Raw genomic sequence first — 16,629 nt, 5'->3', positions numbered from 1 at the left:
CCGGGGCGCGGGGCCGGAGGGCCGGCCCTCTCGGAGCGGCGCGGGGCGCGTCGCCATCTCATGGTGCGAGGTGCGTGCGGGCTCGGGCTGCCTGTTCGGACCTTGCCCGCTCTCTCGCGCTGCTTCCTTTTCCTCTACCCCCTACCCTCCTCCTTTATTTATTGCCCGGGGGTGGGGGGGGGGTGTAGGAGAGTTGTTTATGGGAGGAGGAAAGGAGGAGGAGGGAAGAGGTGGGTGGAACCACCGAAAAGCCAAGAGGTATAAGGGGGAAAAATTAAAGCAAAATAGGATGGAAGAAAGAAAAAAAAAAGCTGCTGCCAGCGCCTCGGTTGCTGAGAGTGACAGGCTCTCCCGGAGCCGCCGCCGCGCCCGAGCGCTGCTGTCGGGGCTGCTGTCACCGGAGGAGGACGTGGAGGTGGCGGAGCTCCTCAGCGGGTAACAGTCCTTTGTGTGAAGTGATGCTGCGGCGGCTGCTGGGGCTGCGAGCGAACGGCTGGGCGAGAGTGCGAGGGAGAGAGCCCTGGAGGCGGAGTTGCGTGCCTGGAAATCGCTGGGTGGCCGCGGCGGCGGCGGCAGCAGCAGCAGCAGCGCCCTGCGCCTCTCCAGCCTGTTTACCTGTGCTGCGAACTCGCCCCGCGCTGCCTCTCCCCATCCTGATTTCTGAGCCGGGCCCGCGAGTTTGTCCTCCTCTATCTTCCCTTCCCTGCGCGCCTCCTCTCTCTGTCGCCCTGATTGCTGCAATGGGAGGACGGGCGGCAAACAGGCTGCAGTCCGAGTGGGCTGCGGAGATTTACTGGGAAGGGAAAGGTGACGCCTCAGTAATCGGGAACCTGTTCGTGCGCGCAGGGTGCCTACACGCAGGTGGGTGGCAGGCTGAGAAGGCATAGTGGGACACAGGAGATGCGGGTCCTCGTTTCAGAAAAGTTTTGGGTGAACTGGTTACTTGAGTCAGAAAGGAGCAACATGTTCACAGGAGACGAGCAGCAATTAAAACAACAACTTTATAATACTCTCCCTGTCCTTCAAACGCGCACACACACAGCGTGCACTTCAGGTATGACGCCGCTTTCGCTCCGTTCTTGTACAATACTTCAGTCTTGATCACCCCTGCCTTTTCCTCTACTGAAATTCCTGGTTCACCATGATTTGTAACATGGGTAGCATTGCTGGTATGGTACAGTGGTTAAGAGCTAGGCTGCCAACCAAAAGGGCAGCAGGTCAAATCCACCAGCTGCTCCTTGGAAACCCTATGGGGCAGTTCTACCCTGACCTATAGGGTCGCTAAGAGTCAGAATCTACTTGACGGCAATGGGTTTGGCTTTTTTGTTTTACTGCTGATATGGGCATAGTCTGAATAAAATAGTTGCTGAATAAGGCCATTTTTGTATAAAGTTTATGGCACTTAACTAATCAGTTAAGACGCCTCTGCGGCAGCTGGATCAAAGGATCCCAGGCATAAGGAGTTGTAGGTTAATTAGGTTTCATTTGAATTCTTCCCCTTCCCCCTGCCCAAACTTAAGGAGCTACTTCTAAAGCAAAAAAAAAAAAAAAAAAACCATCGTCTTCAAGGGATGTTCTTTTTTAAACAAGTACCGTTCAACAGGAAGAGAACACATTTTAAAATTTAAAGGTAAATATTTCCTGTTAAGCTCTTTTGATGGTGAAAAATATGTTTAATGACCAAATAAAGCGGAGGAAAAGTTGTTCATTGTGCAGTGAGCCTGCAACGTGAAAATTTAAGATTAAAAACATTCGAGTTTCATTAGTATCTTTTATTCTGGGATTCTACAAGTCACTTCTAGCAGTTTTGTTTAAAAGAAAGTAGGTCACATAAGTTTAGACTTTTTAATATAAATAATAAAAGCAGATTATAAGCCACAAAAATCTTTTTTTACTTGGCATAATGTAATTGGCTAGAAAACAATCTCTCATTCTCTCCAAGCCCAGCTTGGAGTAGTGGGGTCTGATGCTCATAATGTGTCTCAACATGTGTAGACTCCTATTCCTTGTAGCCTAAGGGTGTACTTCCAGAGAATACCATGGTACTGCAGCACGGCAGTGCAGGTCTGGCCCCAGTGTATCTTCTTTTGAACCCGGGTGCTCCTAGCTATTTATCGAAAAAAAGTGGTTCAGGCATCCAGTTCTATTCCCTTCACTTTTCTCAACCTGACCTCACACATTTCTGTCTCGTCAACTTTTGGGGGAGGCAACTGTAGCCTAGAATAATTTTTTTTACTTCCTCTCCACCTTTTCAGACCTTGTATTGTATCTATTGCTGTATGACAAACTACTCCAAAATTTACTGGCTTAAAACAGTAACCGTTAATTTAGCCCATGATTCTGCCAGGTTTGGAATTTGTATTGGTCTCAGCGCGGGGGTTCTGGGCATGGCTAGTCTCAGCTGTAGCTGAGAGAGCTCATCTCTCTTCATGTGGTCTCCTCTCTTCCAGTAGGCTTTGCCTGGGCTTGTTCATGGCTGATGGACACATTCCAGGAGAGTGGCCAGAAACATACAAGGCTCAGAACTCCACAACATCTCTGCCACTATTACCAAGATCAGCTCGGATTCCAGGGGAAGAGGAGTAGACTTCACTTCTCAATGTGAGGAACTGAAGAGTTACGTGGCCACGGCGTGGTGAAAAATAATAAGGGAGGTGGATAATTACAGCCATTTCTGCAAACAGACCTTAACCATCCTTTGAGGTCCATCTGCCCCATGGAGCCTCTTTTCTTAAATACTAACCACTGAGAGTGGAATACTCCCTACACTGCACTCCTCCATTTGCAATGTATATCCTGCCTCTTCACTTTTGATGTTATTCCTTTTATTGAGTACCAAATGTTTCAGGAATTCAGTCCCATCTCTCTGACTACATTGTAAACTTGTTATAAAGCAGGGACCGTATTTGCAGTTTTCTCCTGTTATAGCCCGGTTTAGGGCACATATTAAGTACTCAATAAATGTTGACCACTGAATCATGGACGGATGGGCTCATGTGTTCACCACACACTACCCCAACACTGTCACAGAGGGATGGAATTCCAGGCAATAAAAATCACAATAAAACTTTAAAGCACTGGCTTATAGAGTTCTTTAAATGCATAAATACCCATTGTTAATACTTTACAAAGCATTTTATCTATTATCAAACAAGCTTCTCTAAAAAAGTACTTTTTTAAAAAAAGCTTTTATTCTACTCCTGGATTTTCTCCCACTCCTCTCCCAGCTAAGCGATGTTAAGAGGTAATTCTTGTGGATATTTTCTGTCCTAAGTTTGACCTTCTTACAACAGTTCAGTTCCAAGGCTTGTTTGCATACGTATTTCACTTTAATTCTTGTATGGGGGCCCTGGTTTACCAGAGTGCCCAGACATTGGAGGGGTGTTAACCTTTGTTTTCTCTTATGAATAAGGAGGGCATGATATTTCTAATATAATTAACCTGTGCTTAAGAAAAGGTATGAATAACTGTTCAGTCCTGGATAAATACTGTTCAGAAAAGGGACAAATTTAATTTGTCCCCATTGTTGTTTTTAAAAGACAAAAAGAAAACAGACTCATTCTTGTAAACATTCTTAAAACCAGCAGTCCTCAAACTTTAGCTTTCATCAGAAAACAGAGTGCCGGCCTCACCCCCAGAATTTCTTATTCAGCAGGTCAGCAGTGAGGACAGCTAGTTTGCTTTTCTAACAAGTTTTCAGGTGATGTTGAGGCTGCTGGTCAGGAGACCACCCTTTGAGAACCACTGTCATAAACTTTATAAACAATTTTTATTGTGTTTTAGGTGAACATTTACAGCACAAATTAGTTTTTCATTCAAAAATGTATATACAAACTGTTTTGTGACATGGGTTGCAATCCCTGCAATGTGTCAGCACTCTTCCCTTTTCCACCCTGGGTTCTCCACGTCCATTCATCCAGTTTTCCAGTGCTTTCCTGCCTTCTTGTCTTTGCTTTGGGGCAGGTATTGCCCATTTGTTCTCATACACTTGATTGAACTAAGAAGCACGTTCCTCATGTGAGTTACCCTTTGTTTTATATGCCCTCTCTAATCTTTGGCTGAAAGGTGGACTTCAGGAGTGGCTTCAGTTCTGAGTTAGCAGGGTGTCCCGAGGCCATAGTCCTGGGGGTTCCTCCAGTCTCTGTTAGACCAGCAAGTCTGGTCTTTTTTTGTGAGTTTAAATTTTCTTCTACATTTTTCTTCCGCTCTGTCCGGGATCCTCTGTTGTGAACTCTGTCATAGCGGTTGGTGGTGGTAGCTGGGTACCATCTAGTTCTTCTGGGCTTCGGCAGATTTATAAACTTTTGATTTCCACAGTATAATAATGCTGTGTAACGTACTTAGGCACTGTATTCAAATACTCAGTGTCCCCTCTGCCTTAAAGTCCCCCTTTTAGATTTTCCCCACCCCAATTTTGAAAAGAAAACGTGCACAACCTGTTCAGTTGCCAGGGGCTGATGCCATTCACCGCACTTAGTCTGAGAAGTTAGCAAGGCATGAATGACCAGCTGTTGACAGCAAAGGCTGAGTGCTTCTTTAAGAACTCAGCTTGTCTAGGTGGTCAGAGTTGGAGCCAAAGGGAAAACCAGGGGTCAGAGTGGTTGTCATCTTGTTCCCTGGGAATATTATATCTGCTCAAATCGGGAAAGAACAGGCAGATAAAATTATTCAGGTAATCATGAAATACTGTTTTTACTCGTTTAGAAGGTATGAAAAGGAACTCCACAATTGGTTCTGTGGTACAGTGGCAACCTGAAAAACTTTTCCCACCCCTAGCACTTTATACCTGATGAAATGCTTCTAAATGGTGGCTGCTGAAGGGGCGACAGGACATCCACAGAGGCACCAATATCTACGTTATCATCATTGAGCAGTAGTACGCAAGAGTACACACCTCCAGCCGTAAATCATGAACCAGCTACACTGCTGGTCCTGGAGTCCTGAATTTACCGTCTCCACAAAAAGCCTCCCTTACTTAGCACCCTGGCTGGGAGCAGACATAGGGTCCCGGACAATTTAGAAACAGCGAATTAACAACAAGCTGGGCTTGACAGAAGAGCCAATCAAATGAACTTTGAGTATGGACCCACAGAGGCCACCCAGGAGAAGCAATGTGGCAGAACGTGTCTCTGCTGAAGAGCAGGTGGAAGGTTAAGGAGACTTCATGAAAGACTAGCCGCAATATGAGTCTTCAAGAACTGTGCCTGCCTAGCCCCTGCGCAGTGAGTCACGGACACTGGGGCCCCGGTCACCTCCACCATCCATCTATCCAACCATTGGTTCAATTATAAAATAAAATGTTAAGCCAGTATTATATGCCCAGGTGGTACAAATGGTTTGCTCTCGGCTACTAACTAAGGTTGGCTGTTCAAATCCACCCAGCAGTGCTGTGGGGAAAAGATGTGGCACTCTGCTTCTGTAAGATCACAGCCACTGAAAATCCTGTAGAGTGCAGTTCTACTCTGAAACACATAGGGTCCCCACAACGGTTAAAACGCTCCAAAATGTTGAAGGTTTGAGTCCACCCAGAGGCACCTCGAAAGAACAGCCTAGCGATCTACTTCCAAAAAATCAGCCATTGAAAACCCTGTGGAGCACAGTTCTACTCTGCCACACAATGGGTCACCCTGAGTGGGAACTGAGTCCATGATAACTGGGTTTTCTGGTTTATGCAGCATAAGGAGGAAAAATAGAGATGAAAGACTCCTGCCATCCAGGAGCTCAGAACCTTGTACCACTAGTTTGTACACTTGGTATGGAATAAAATCATGTAGATCTCAGTATTTCAGCCCAGCTGGGAGGGGGGAAGGAGAATGAAATCAGGGGGATTTTTCTAATTGCTTTCTTTGTGATCCAAGACATGCTGGAGCTTTGTGGCAAGTACTGAAGATCAGGCAGTCTCATTTAGGTTTACTTCCTTAACTCACCTACACAACAGCTCTTTCCAGCCAACCAAGAGATGAACATTCACCGGACATTTATACTGGGCAATATATGTAACTGTTAGGGACATAACTGGGCCTAGGATTCTATTCCAGTTCTGCCGTCTACCAGCCCTGTGAACTTAGGAAAAGTTAGGAATTTTCTGAGCCTGTTTCATTATTAAATGAGCATTACCAGTACCAGTTGCTGTCGAGGTCAACTCATGGTGAACCCATTGTGTCCAAAGTGTTTTCAATGGCTGAGTTACTGGAAGTAGATCACCAGGCCTTTCTTCCAAGGCACCTCTGGTAGACTTCAACTTCTAGCCTTTTGGTTAGCAGCTAAGGGTGTTAACCATTAGCACCATCCAGGGACTTCACTAAATGTGCACAGTCCCTGCTTTATATCGTAGGACTCTTAGAAGGATTCAAATAGCTTAATATATATGAAAATGCTTTAGGAACTCCAGTGTTATGCAGAAGACAAAGTGGACAAATGATCTCTTGCCCTCAAGAATATTCCAACCCTGTAATGGGGACAGCACATTTTGTAAATGGCCTTAATGGTGATCACATAATGTCTGCTGAAATACCTTTATTTCTGGAAGCTCACTACTTCCTGGGAACTCTCATTCCATTATTAGAGATCTCTGACTTTTTGAAAGGGCTTTTCTATAACAGACTGAAAGATAACTATTAAAAACCTAGTCATGACATTCAAATGGTGATTCTTCTCTATTGTGCTCCATTGCTGTAGTGCTAATTGTTCAGGCTGAGTCAGCTGTGATTACTGGTCTGGAGCCAGTACTCCAGTCTCTCCTGTCATGCATCTATATGCATGAGTTAATGATGTTTTCTGGGGGGTGGGGGTGTTTGTTATTGTTGTTGTTGCTTGCGTCTGTTCTCTGAAGGAGAAAAGACAGACATGAGGAAGAAACAGAGGAAGGAGGGAATGGAAGAGGGAGGACAGAATGGAATGTGTTCCCCAGGCCAGCTCAGGGCAAGGGCTCATCTGTACAGGAAGAGAGACCTCAAGTAAATGCTGAAGTGGCCATTTTGCAGAGGAACCTTGTGAAACTTAAGGCTCACACCATGAACATTGCTTTAAGACTCAAGTGATAAAGAGTAAAAAGAAAAATGTGATGAACAAGACCTGTGGGATTTAGTTCTCAAGCATGTGTGGGAGCCGCCCTGGTAGGAATTCTGAGTCATACTATGACACACTTTAAAAGAGCTGGTGGGGAGAGGTGAACATCAAGCTAAGACCCTGCAGTTATACCCATGTAAACTAATGAGCTAAAAAATACAGGTATCAATGTTAATATGACCTACTTGGTACGCTCTTGAAGACATTGCGATGATGAAGACCATTGTTAATATTAACATTATTATTAACTAATATATAACAATACTATGGGCAGACAAGGTATAGTATCATCACTTTGCAGATAGCAAAGTCAGTTATTAAAAGCAAATACTGTTTTTAATCACCTTTCCCTGAGTGTTCTCTGACCACAAGTTTCCTTCTTTGTCTCGCTAGTAGTGAGGCACTATCAAGAGATGACATGTAAACTATCAAACAGAAGCAGGCAACCCGAGATCCAAAATACATTATACAGTAAGTTACACATTACTCTTCCAAAAAAATGGCTTGAAAGTCTCGTACAGTGATATTTAGTACTAATGAATATGCATGATTTTATTTGCTTCTAGGAACACTTTGATGTAGCTTACTGGTATTTACAAATTTGAAAAAATTTGGAAAAAAGGGATTTTTGATGATTAAGTTTGTTTTGAGTGCCGTCTTTCTCAGTGGTAAAAATAAGCAGTGCTTTTGCTTTCTTTCCAATTATTCCAAAAGTACTGCCAAGATAGTCTTAAAACTTTAAAAGGAATTTACTTTACCAAAAAAAAAAAAAAAACCTGTTGCCATTGAGTCAATTCTGACTCATAGCGACCCTATAGGACAGAGGAGAACTGTCCTATAGGGTTAAAATCCTTACAACGGACCAATAAACAACATGATGATAAAAGGCAAAGAAACTGAAGTTGTCAAGTATTTCATTCTTCTTGGATCAACAATCAATGCCCATGGAAGCATCAGTTGAAAAATCAAATGACGTATTGCATTGGGCAAATCTGCTGCAAAAGACCTCTTTAAAACCTGTTGCTGTTGAGTTGATTCCAATTCATAGCGACCCTATAGTACACAGTAGAACAGCCCCATAGGGTTTCCAAGGAGTGGCTAGTGGATTCAAACTGCCGAACTTTTGGTCAGCAGCCCTAGATCTTAACCACTGAGCCACCAGGGCTCCTAGAGACCTCTTTAAAGTGTTCAAAAGAAAAGATGTCACTTTGATGATGAAGGTGCACCTGACCCAAGCCATGGTATTTTCAACCACCTTATATGCAAGAGAAAGCTGGGCAATGAAAAAGGAAGATCAAAGAAGAATTGATGTTGATGAAGAATACTGAATATATCCTAAACTGGCAGAAGAACAAACAAATCTGTCTTGGAGTAAGTACAGCCAGAATGCTCCTTAGAAGGGAGGGTGGTGAGACTTTGTCTCACTTACTTTGGACATGTCATTAGGAGGAATCAGTCGTGGGAAAAAGACATCTTCTTGGTAAAGTACAGGCTCAGTGAAAAAGAGTGAGACCATCAATGGGATAGACTGACACAGTGGCTGCAACAGTGGGCTCTAACATAGTATTATGGATTGAATTGTATCCCCCAAAAATGTGTTGTAAACTGTAACCTCTATGCCTGTGGTTATAATCCTGTTTGGGAATCAGTTGTCTTTGTTATGTTAATGAGACAGGATTAGCGTAGGGTGTGTCTTAACTCAATCTCTTTTGAGATATAAAAAAGATTAAACAGGCGAGTGAGAGAAGCAGAGACGGGGGGAGACACACGCCAAGCCACATGAAGTTCACCGAGGAGCAGAAGCTCAGAAGAGACAAGGACCTTCGTCCAGAGCTAACAGAGAGAGAAAGCCTTTCTCCAGAGCTGGCACCCTGAATTCGGACTTCTAGCCTCCTAAACTGTGAGAAAATAAATTTCTGTTTGTTAAAGCCATCCACTTGTGTTATTTCTGTTATTATTATTTGTGTTATTAGCATTAGATAACTAAAACACACAGCAATGATTGTGAGGAGGTTGCAGGATCAGGCAATGATTTCATTCTGTGTCATGATGTGTCAGATGACTGAGACAGAATTTGGTACCAGGAGTGGGGTGCTGCTCTAACAGATACCTAAAATGTGGAATCGGTTTTGAAACTGAATGGATAGAGATGCGGCGGCAGCAGAGGACCAGCAGCAGCAGAACCAGGAGACCAGTGCGAGACGGCGCTGGAGCTGACCCACGGAGCGAGAGAGCCGAGTGCCTGTGCACCAGAGGCTTTCTGGTGGAGTGGGGTGCCTTCGGGCACTTAATCAGTGGAGCTACTGAGCTTTGGAACAATTGCCCCAGCAGGGCAGATGTGGGCGTGAGGCCCAAGGGCCAAGAGGCCACAGGAAGCAGAAGCTGAAGAGACAAGGAACACAAGAAGCAGAGCTGCCTCAGTCTCAAAAGTTATGGCCGAGACCTCTGGTGTTTCTAAAGGTGGAGCTGTCACTCCGATGGACTAGTAGAATGGTGTGCCTGAAGCCGAGAGAGCAGAGGTGCCAACCCAGTGAGCCTGGAAGGCGGAGCTGAAGCCCAGGGCTGAGGGGCCTCCACTCAGAATCCGGAGACTGTGGCCAATAACTAGAGTCTGGAGGGCAGGGCTATTGTGTAAGTTGTCTCAGAGAACAGAAGATTATTTTCAAAGCCTTGAGGGCTAATGTAATGTGTTCTGCTGACTTGCTTGGTGCCTGTTTTCCCTTCTTCTCCTGCAGTTTCTCCCATTTGTAATGGAAATGTCTGGCTTGTTTCTGTTCTGCCATTTGACCTTTGGAAGCAGGTAACTTGTATTTTAAATTTCACAGATGAAGAGGAATTTTTGGATTTTGGACTTGGAGTTAAGACTTTTGCTGTGATATGATGAGATGAATATGTTTTACATGTTGCAAAGATGTGATTTTGGGGGGGGGCAAAGGGTGGAATGTCATGGATTGAATTGTGTCCCCCCAAAAATGTGTGTAACATCTTGGCTAGGTCATGATTCCCAGTATTGTATGATTGTGTTTCTGATGTGATTTCCTTATGTGTTCTAAACTCTACCACTATGATGAGATTATATGTGATCTCCTCATGTGTTACAAATTCTATCACTGTGATGAGGTTATACTGATGACGTTGACAAGATTAGTGTCTTAATGCAATCTCTTTTAAGATATAAAAGAGAGAAGCGAGCAGAGACACCTGGGAACCTCATACCACTAAGAAAGCAGTGCTGGGAGCAGAGCGCTTCCTTTGGACCTGAGGTTCCTGCGCAGAGAAGCTCCCAGACCAGAGGAAGACTGATGACATGGACCTTCCTGCAGAGCCAACAGAGAAAGCGTTCCCCTGGAGCTGACACCCTGAATTTGGACTTGTAGCCTATTGGACTGTGAAGAAATAAACTTCTTTTGGTTAAAGCCATCCACTTGTGGTTTTTCTGTTAGAGCAGCACTAGATGACTGAGACATTCTGCGATACAACAATAACAACAACAACTCATGAAAAAGAAGTATAAATAAATATTTAATTATCCACACCTCAACCTGGGTGCCATGTTGGAATGCCATAAAATTGGCCCTTCAGCTTATGCTTTAAATCATAGAGAAACTCATCAAATGTTAGAACCAGGAAAGAATCCTATGTATCTGGTTCTATGTCCTTAATTTTATAAATAATAAAAAGGCCCAGAAAAGCTAATTGCCTTTCCCAGGGTCATACAGTTAATTGTTACCAAAAGTGGCTTTAGAACTCAGGCTCCTGCTCTCCCAATTCTGCGGTTTGTCCAGGAGCCACAATAGTTTAACTGAAAACTCTCTTAAGCCTCCCTAAGAAGCTGCTAGCTAAGACTTTCCTTTCAAAAACCATTTCTGGAAGTGATAGGATACATAATCTTAGCACCTCAGAAGTGCTGAATTCTCAGCACTCATTCTAATGCTGAGTTCTCCACTTAGAAATGTTTCAGGTAAAGGTGTCAGCCAGGAAGCCTGCATTCAGCAGCCTTCCCTACCACTTCTTAGAACTCACCAAAAACTCACCAGCAACAGCTTTCTATTTGTTGACCCTGTTTATTGAGTGTGAAATTTTTCTATAGATAATATCTTCACTGGCATTAGAAACAGGCCCAAGTTGACATGAAAGAGTCACTGGTACATGAGAGAGGTCAAACGTTTTCCATCATCTTTTCCTGGAATGTATCAGAAGAGGCTTATTCAAGGGTTCAAGGACAACTCCACAATACTTTCCCCCAATGTGATGTAGCTACAGCTATAAAGAGATTAGATAGATAGATAGATGTATATATATATATATAAACCAAAAACAAACAAGCAAACCAACCCATTGCTGTTGAGTCTATTCCAACTCATAGTGACCCTATAGGACAGAGTAGAACTACCCCTAAGGGTTTCCAAGGAGTAGCTGGTGGATTTGAACTGCCAACATTTTGGTTAAGAGACAAGCTCTTAACAACTACACCACTAGGGCTCCAGGGATATATATAGAAATAGGTATCTCCTATGTCTTAAAGTCTAAATGAAATTATAATGCCTATTCCAAAACAAAAATAAAGCCCTTGAGCTATGTAATTTGTTGTAAAGATTGAGTTCTCTGAATGATAAGACCAAAGAAGATATTACAATGGATTTTACAAAGAGATGAATCGCTGAAATTAGACAAATGTGTCCTTTCACTCCAGGTCCTAAAGATACATCTGCCATTTATGACAAGATAGCTAGTGGCACTGGAGCATGTGAGTCTGAAGCCTTCTTCAGTATTTACAGGCCACATTAATCCTCCTTCCAGTAATCTTATATTTAAACTTGATGTTGTTGTTAGGTGACCTCAAGTCAGTTCCGACTCATAGCGACCCTATGAACAAACAACAGAATGAAATGCTGCCCCATCCTGCGCCATCCTCACAATCCTTGCTATGTTTGTGCTCATTGTTGCAGCCGCTGTGACAATCCATCTCATTTAGGGTCTTCCTCTTTTTCCTTGACCCTCTACTTTACCAAGCATGATGTCCTTTTCCAGAGACTGGTCCCTTCTAATAACATATCCAAAGTAAGTGAGATGAAGTCTCACCATCCCTGCTTCTAAGGAGCCTTCTGGCTGTACTTCTTCCAAGACAGATTTGTTTGTTCTTTTGGTAGCCCATGGTATATTCAATATTCTTCTCCAACACCATAATTCAAATGCATCAATTCTTCTTTGGTCTGCCTTATTTATTGTCCAGCTTTCACATACATATGAGGCAACTGAAAATACCATGGCTTGGGTCAGGCACACCTAAGCCGCAAAGACACATCTTTGCTTTTTAACACTTTAAAGAGGTCATTTGCAGCAGATTTGCCCAATGCAATACATCATCTGATTTCTTGACTGCTGCCTCTGTGGGCGTTAATTGTGGATCCAAGTAAAATAAAATCCATAACAACTTCAATATTTTCTCCATTTATCATGATGTTGCTTAGTGGTCCAGTTGTAAGGATTTCTGTTTTCTTTATGTTGTGGTGTAATCCATACTGAAGATTGTAGTCTTTGGTCTTCATCAGTAAGTGCTTTAAATCCTCTTCACTTTCAGCAAGCAAGGTTGTGTCATCTGCATAATGCAGGTTGTTAATAGACTTTCCTCCAATCCTGATGCTGCGTTCTTCTTCATATAGTCCAGCTGCTCGGATCATTTGCTCAGCATACAGATTGAATAAATACAGTCAAAGGATACAACCCTGATGCACGCCTTTTTTGTTTTCATTTTTAATCATGAAGTATCCCGTTGTTCTGTTTGAACGACTGCCTCTTGGTCTATGTACAGGTTCTGCATTAGCACAATTAAGTATTCTAGAATTCCCATTCTTTAAACTTAGCATATCCTATATTGGAATCATTATGCGTGGGAGTCTATAATTAGATACAAATTCTACAGCCAGATTTCCTGGGTTCAAATTCCAACCTCAATCTTTACTAGCTACGTAATCATAGGCAAGTTATTTAACCCTTCATGTCTCAGTTCCCTAATCTATAAAATGCAGATAATAATGGAAACTACCTCTTCGGAAGGCACTCGAAAAAACACAGCAGCTATAACAAGGGACTGGAGCATACCAACAAGCATGGAGATAGTTCAGGACCGAGCAACATTCGTGTTGTACATGGGGTCACCATGAGTTGGAGCTGACTTGACAGCAACTAACAACAACGCCAACCTTCTAGGATTAAGTATATTAGTATACATAAAGCATTTAGAAAAGTGTCTATCACACAGTAAGTGCTGTATACATTACTCTTATTTTTATCCTTGAGCACAAGGACAACTGCCTTACAGTTACTTTTTTGTGTACAGGATGAAAACAAGCATTTAAATAAACGAAACAACAAATGAAGACTGTATTAAAGATTTAAAACACACACATAGATTGTAGTATTGGTAACAAGCCATTCCCAATAGACTGCGTCCGCAGCATTGATTCTTCAGGGAAGGATCCCACCAACTCCTTAACCTCATGCTCTGGAGCACAACATTCCCCAAAGAGCCACTTGTACAGTCAGCAAAACAACTCGCTGCATCATATGTCCCAGTGTAATCCGTTTATTGAGCAGTCTGTACTTAGTGGGGAACGACTTTAGTTTTTTCCAGTCACTGTCTTTAGATATGTTCTGTTGGATCTCTATTTCTTGTTTCAGGCAGAACCCATAGTCTCAGATTCTTTCAGGTCTATGAATAAGTAATGATGACTTCTATGCAGGGATTAAAAGGGCCTGGTCCATCTAAATCTAAAGTCAACCTCATAGCCAACTCAAAGCTTCTGCCATACAACCTGACTGAGGCCTGAGACAGGGGAGAGGACCCTGGTGGAGTCTTTCCCTTTTCCTCCCCTCCTTCCCCTCCTTCTGGCTTTCCAGAGTCAGAGTGGAAGAAGTTGTATATTAAAGAAAAGGTGAATTTTTTTGTTTGTTCCAATTACTCTGCACTTGTAACTCTCTCTTGGTTAATACTGGCTGGCTGTCAATGACCTCTGCTGGGCAGAAGTCCAAATACTGGCACTTTTGTGAGGCACATAGGAAGTTTTCTTTCAGAGCTTTGCAGGCACTCCATACTGCACAGTTTCCAGATAAAGATGATGCATTTTTGGCTTCAACTCTGCTGTGACTTCTTCCCTTTTTATAGGGTAGGGTTGAGTAGCAAGATAACGAGATAAAAGTGTGATGATTCCAAGACAAGACTGGACATATTTTAGGATGTCCACAAAATAAGTCGCCACTTAGATAACCTCTGGGCCAGGCATGGCATCAGGGCAGCAACTCAAACCAGCAAGTAAACTATTTGAAAAGTTTAAATAAAAATAAAAGAGAAGGAAGGCAGTTTTTTTAGAGGTCAGTAATACAATCTGACAGATGAACCAAAAAATTAGTTCCGGTAAATAGAATTAAAAATGTCTGTAAACCTCACTTTTATCTATGGCAAAATTCAGTCTATCAAAAACAGACATTTAAGAAAATATTGAAGCAGCAAATTATTTTATCTTGATACTAAAGATGTAGATTCAATGCATATTTATTAAAATTGAATTTGATAGGCTGAACTTCCTTTGCTATGTTATTACGAGCATTAAATTATGTGTTCTATTAGTTCTGGAATTTTAAAAAGTGGTCAACTCTTTAAATAGCTATTTTTCTCTTCATTAAGTTAAATTAATATACAATTATTGAGTTTCTTCCTCTACCCCAAGGCAAAAGTTCTGAGATAATATTTGTAATTATTAAGCATTTTGATTTATACTTTACATTAATGCTACTTAAATGTTATTCTCTAATAAATTATAAAATTTCAAACATTCTCTGATAATAGTTTTTGTTAGGTTGATAGGATATCAAAATGATGTACAGGCAGTTTCTGATTTATATGAGCTCAAATATGTAAGGTACATACATGCATGTTATATATACATGTATGATATATGTGCATATATGACACGTATGTGTGCATATAACCAGTCATTGAACCAAAATGTCATGTGACCCAAGAACTCCCCTCTCTTCATATTTCCTTCTTGAGATTCTACTCTCCCTGTCTCTTCAACCTGTTACCATCTAGAAATACTCCTAACTACATATTTATTCTCTTTTACCTAGGAACTAGATCTAATTAGATTAAGAACTAGTTCTGGATACCATAGTTTTTGTTGTCAACAAGCATTAAAAGAGAAGTAAATTTCTGCTGCTTTTATCTCTCCTTTCCAAATAGCAACACTCCCCCACCCTTAAACAGCAGGCGTATACTTGATTCCATGTCTTCATAGTTCCCTTTTAATCTCCATTACCAATTTGTGATTGCAAGTATTCCTAGGTAACCAATATGACTGCATATTTGAATTTTTCCGTGAAAATATTGGTTGGGTCCAGTGTTGTTGTGGTGAGCAGGGATTACAGAGTCGTAAGAGGATTGGAATTATGGATCCAACCACTTGTAATTGTTTCTATAGGAAATCATGTCTAGAATTCCAAACAATGGACATGAAACACTAAGTTAGAGTCATCCTTAATTCTTTACAAATAACAGAAAGATAAAAGAGGAAAAGCTACTTATAAAGTTCAACCATTTCAAATAAAAATGTTGCCATTTTGTCTCGTATGGAAGTATCTTCAGAATTTCCCATTTTATGCAAAGTAGCACATTTACTCTTGAAATTACTTCATAGTCCATGAACAATAAGATCTTCCTTAATTTCTTCATGATCTGATAAATCCATCTTCTCTAAACCTATCTGCTCTTAACACCTTTACCTTTCCTCCCTTACCTAACATTGCATTTTTTTCTGTTACATTTTTGTTTCAAAAGTAAAAACTCATGCCCATCAACAGATGAATTGATTAACAAATTGTGGTACATACACATAATGGAATACTACACAATGATAAAGAATAATAATGAATCCACGAAACATCTCACAACATGGATGAATCTGGAGACATTATGCTGAATGAAATAAGCCAATCACAGAAGGACAAATGTTGTATGAGACCACTATTATAAACTAACAACAAAAGGTTTACACAAAGAACAAACCTTCTTTGATGGTTACCAGGGATGAGAGGGGGAGGGAGGGAGAATCACCAATTAGATAGAAGACACGAGTTAATACTGGTGAAGGGAAAGGCAATACATTATATGGGGGGAGTCAGTGCAACATGACCAAGGCAAGAGAGGACATGGAGAGGAACGTAAGAATAAAGGGCAACTACGGTAACTACCATACTTAGACAATCCCGCAGCAATACTAATAACAAACAATAATTTACAAACGGACAAACAGGTAGGCAGATACACCAAGAGCTGTGGAGAATATAAGGGAAAACACCCACCGGCAAATGTAGGTTTGGTGGTAGACATTTCTACATACATGATTGTAGGTGTGGCCCACATAGAACACACAAGGGGTAAACTCAGGGAAACCAAACACCTCGTGGGATGAAGTTCCTAGGCTAGAAGACAAACGACCATAGAGTTGGGGGACATCTACGTCAACTGGCACAACATAGTACATAAAGTCAATGTTCTGCATT

At 41.9% G+C, this 16,629-nt stretch overlaps 1 protein-coding gene and 1 pseudogene across 1 annotated transcript in view; one reads left to right on the top strand and one right to left on the bottom strand.

Annotated features, from left to right (window-relative positions):
- The window catches only part of NRG1 (neuregulin 1), a 1,165,780-nt gene extending 1,165,718 nt beyond the window's left edge, over positions 1-62 (bottom strand). The window contains exon 1 of the mRNA XM_023737842.1: positions 1-62. Within this exon, the coding sequence (XP_023593610.1) occupies positions 1-62 (62 nt within the window).
- Positions 63-458: 396 nt separating this feature from the next.
- LOC101345733 (putative spermatogenesis-associated protein 31D4) overlaps positions 459-16,629 on the top strand; it is a 71,186-nt pseudogene continuing 55,015 nt past the window's right edge.

Source organism: Trichechus manatus, unplaced genomic scaffold (genome assembly GCF_000243295.1).
Source record: "Trichechus manatus latirostris isolate Lorelei unplaced genomic scaffold, TriManLat1.0 scaffold00109, whole genome shotgun sequence".
In the NCBI taxonomy this organism is placed as follows: Eukaryota; Metazoa; Chordata; class Mammalia; order Sirenia; family Trichechidae; genus Trichechus; species Trichechus manatus.
Note: the sequence above shows the minus strand (reverse complement) of the source record. Positions and strands in the feature narration are given on the sequence as shown.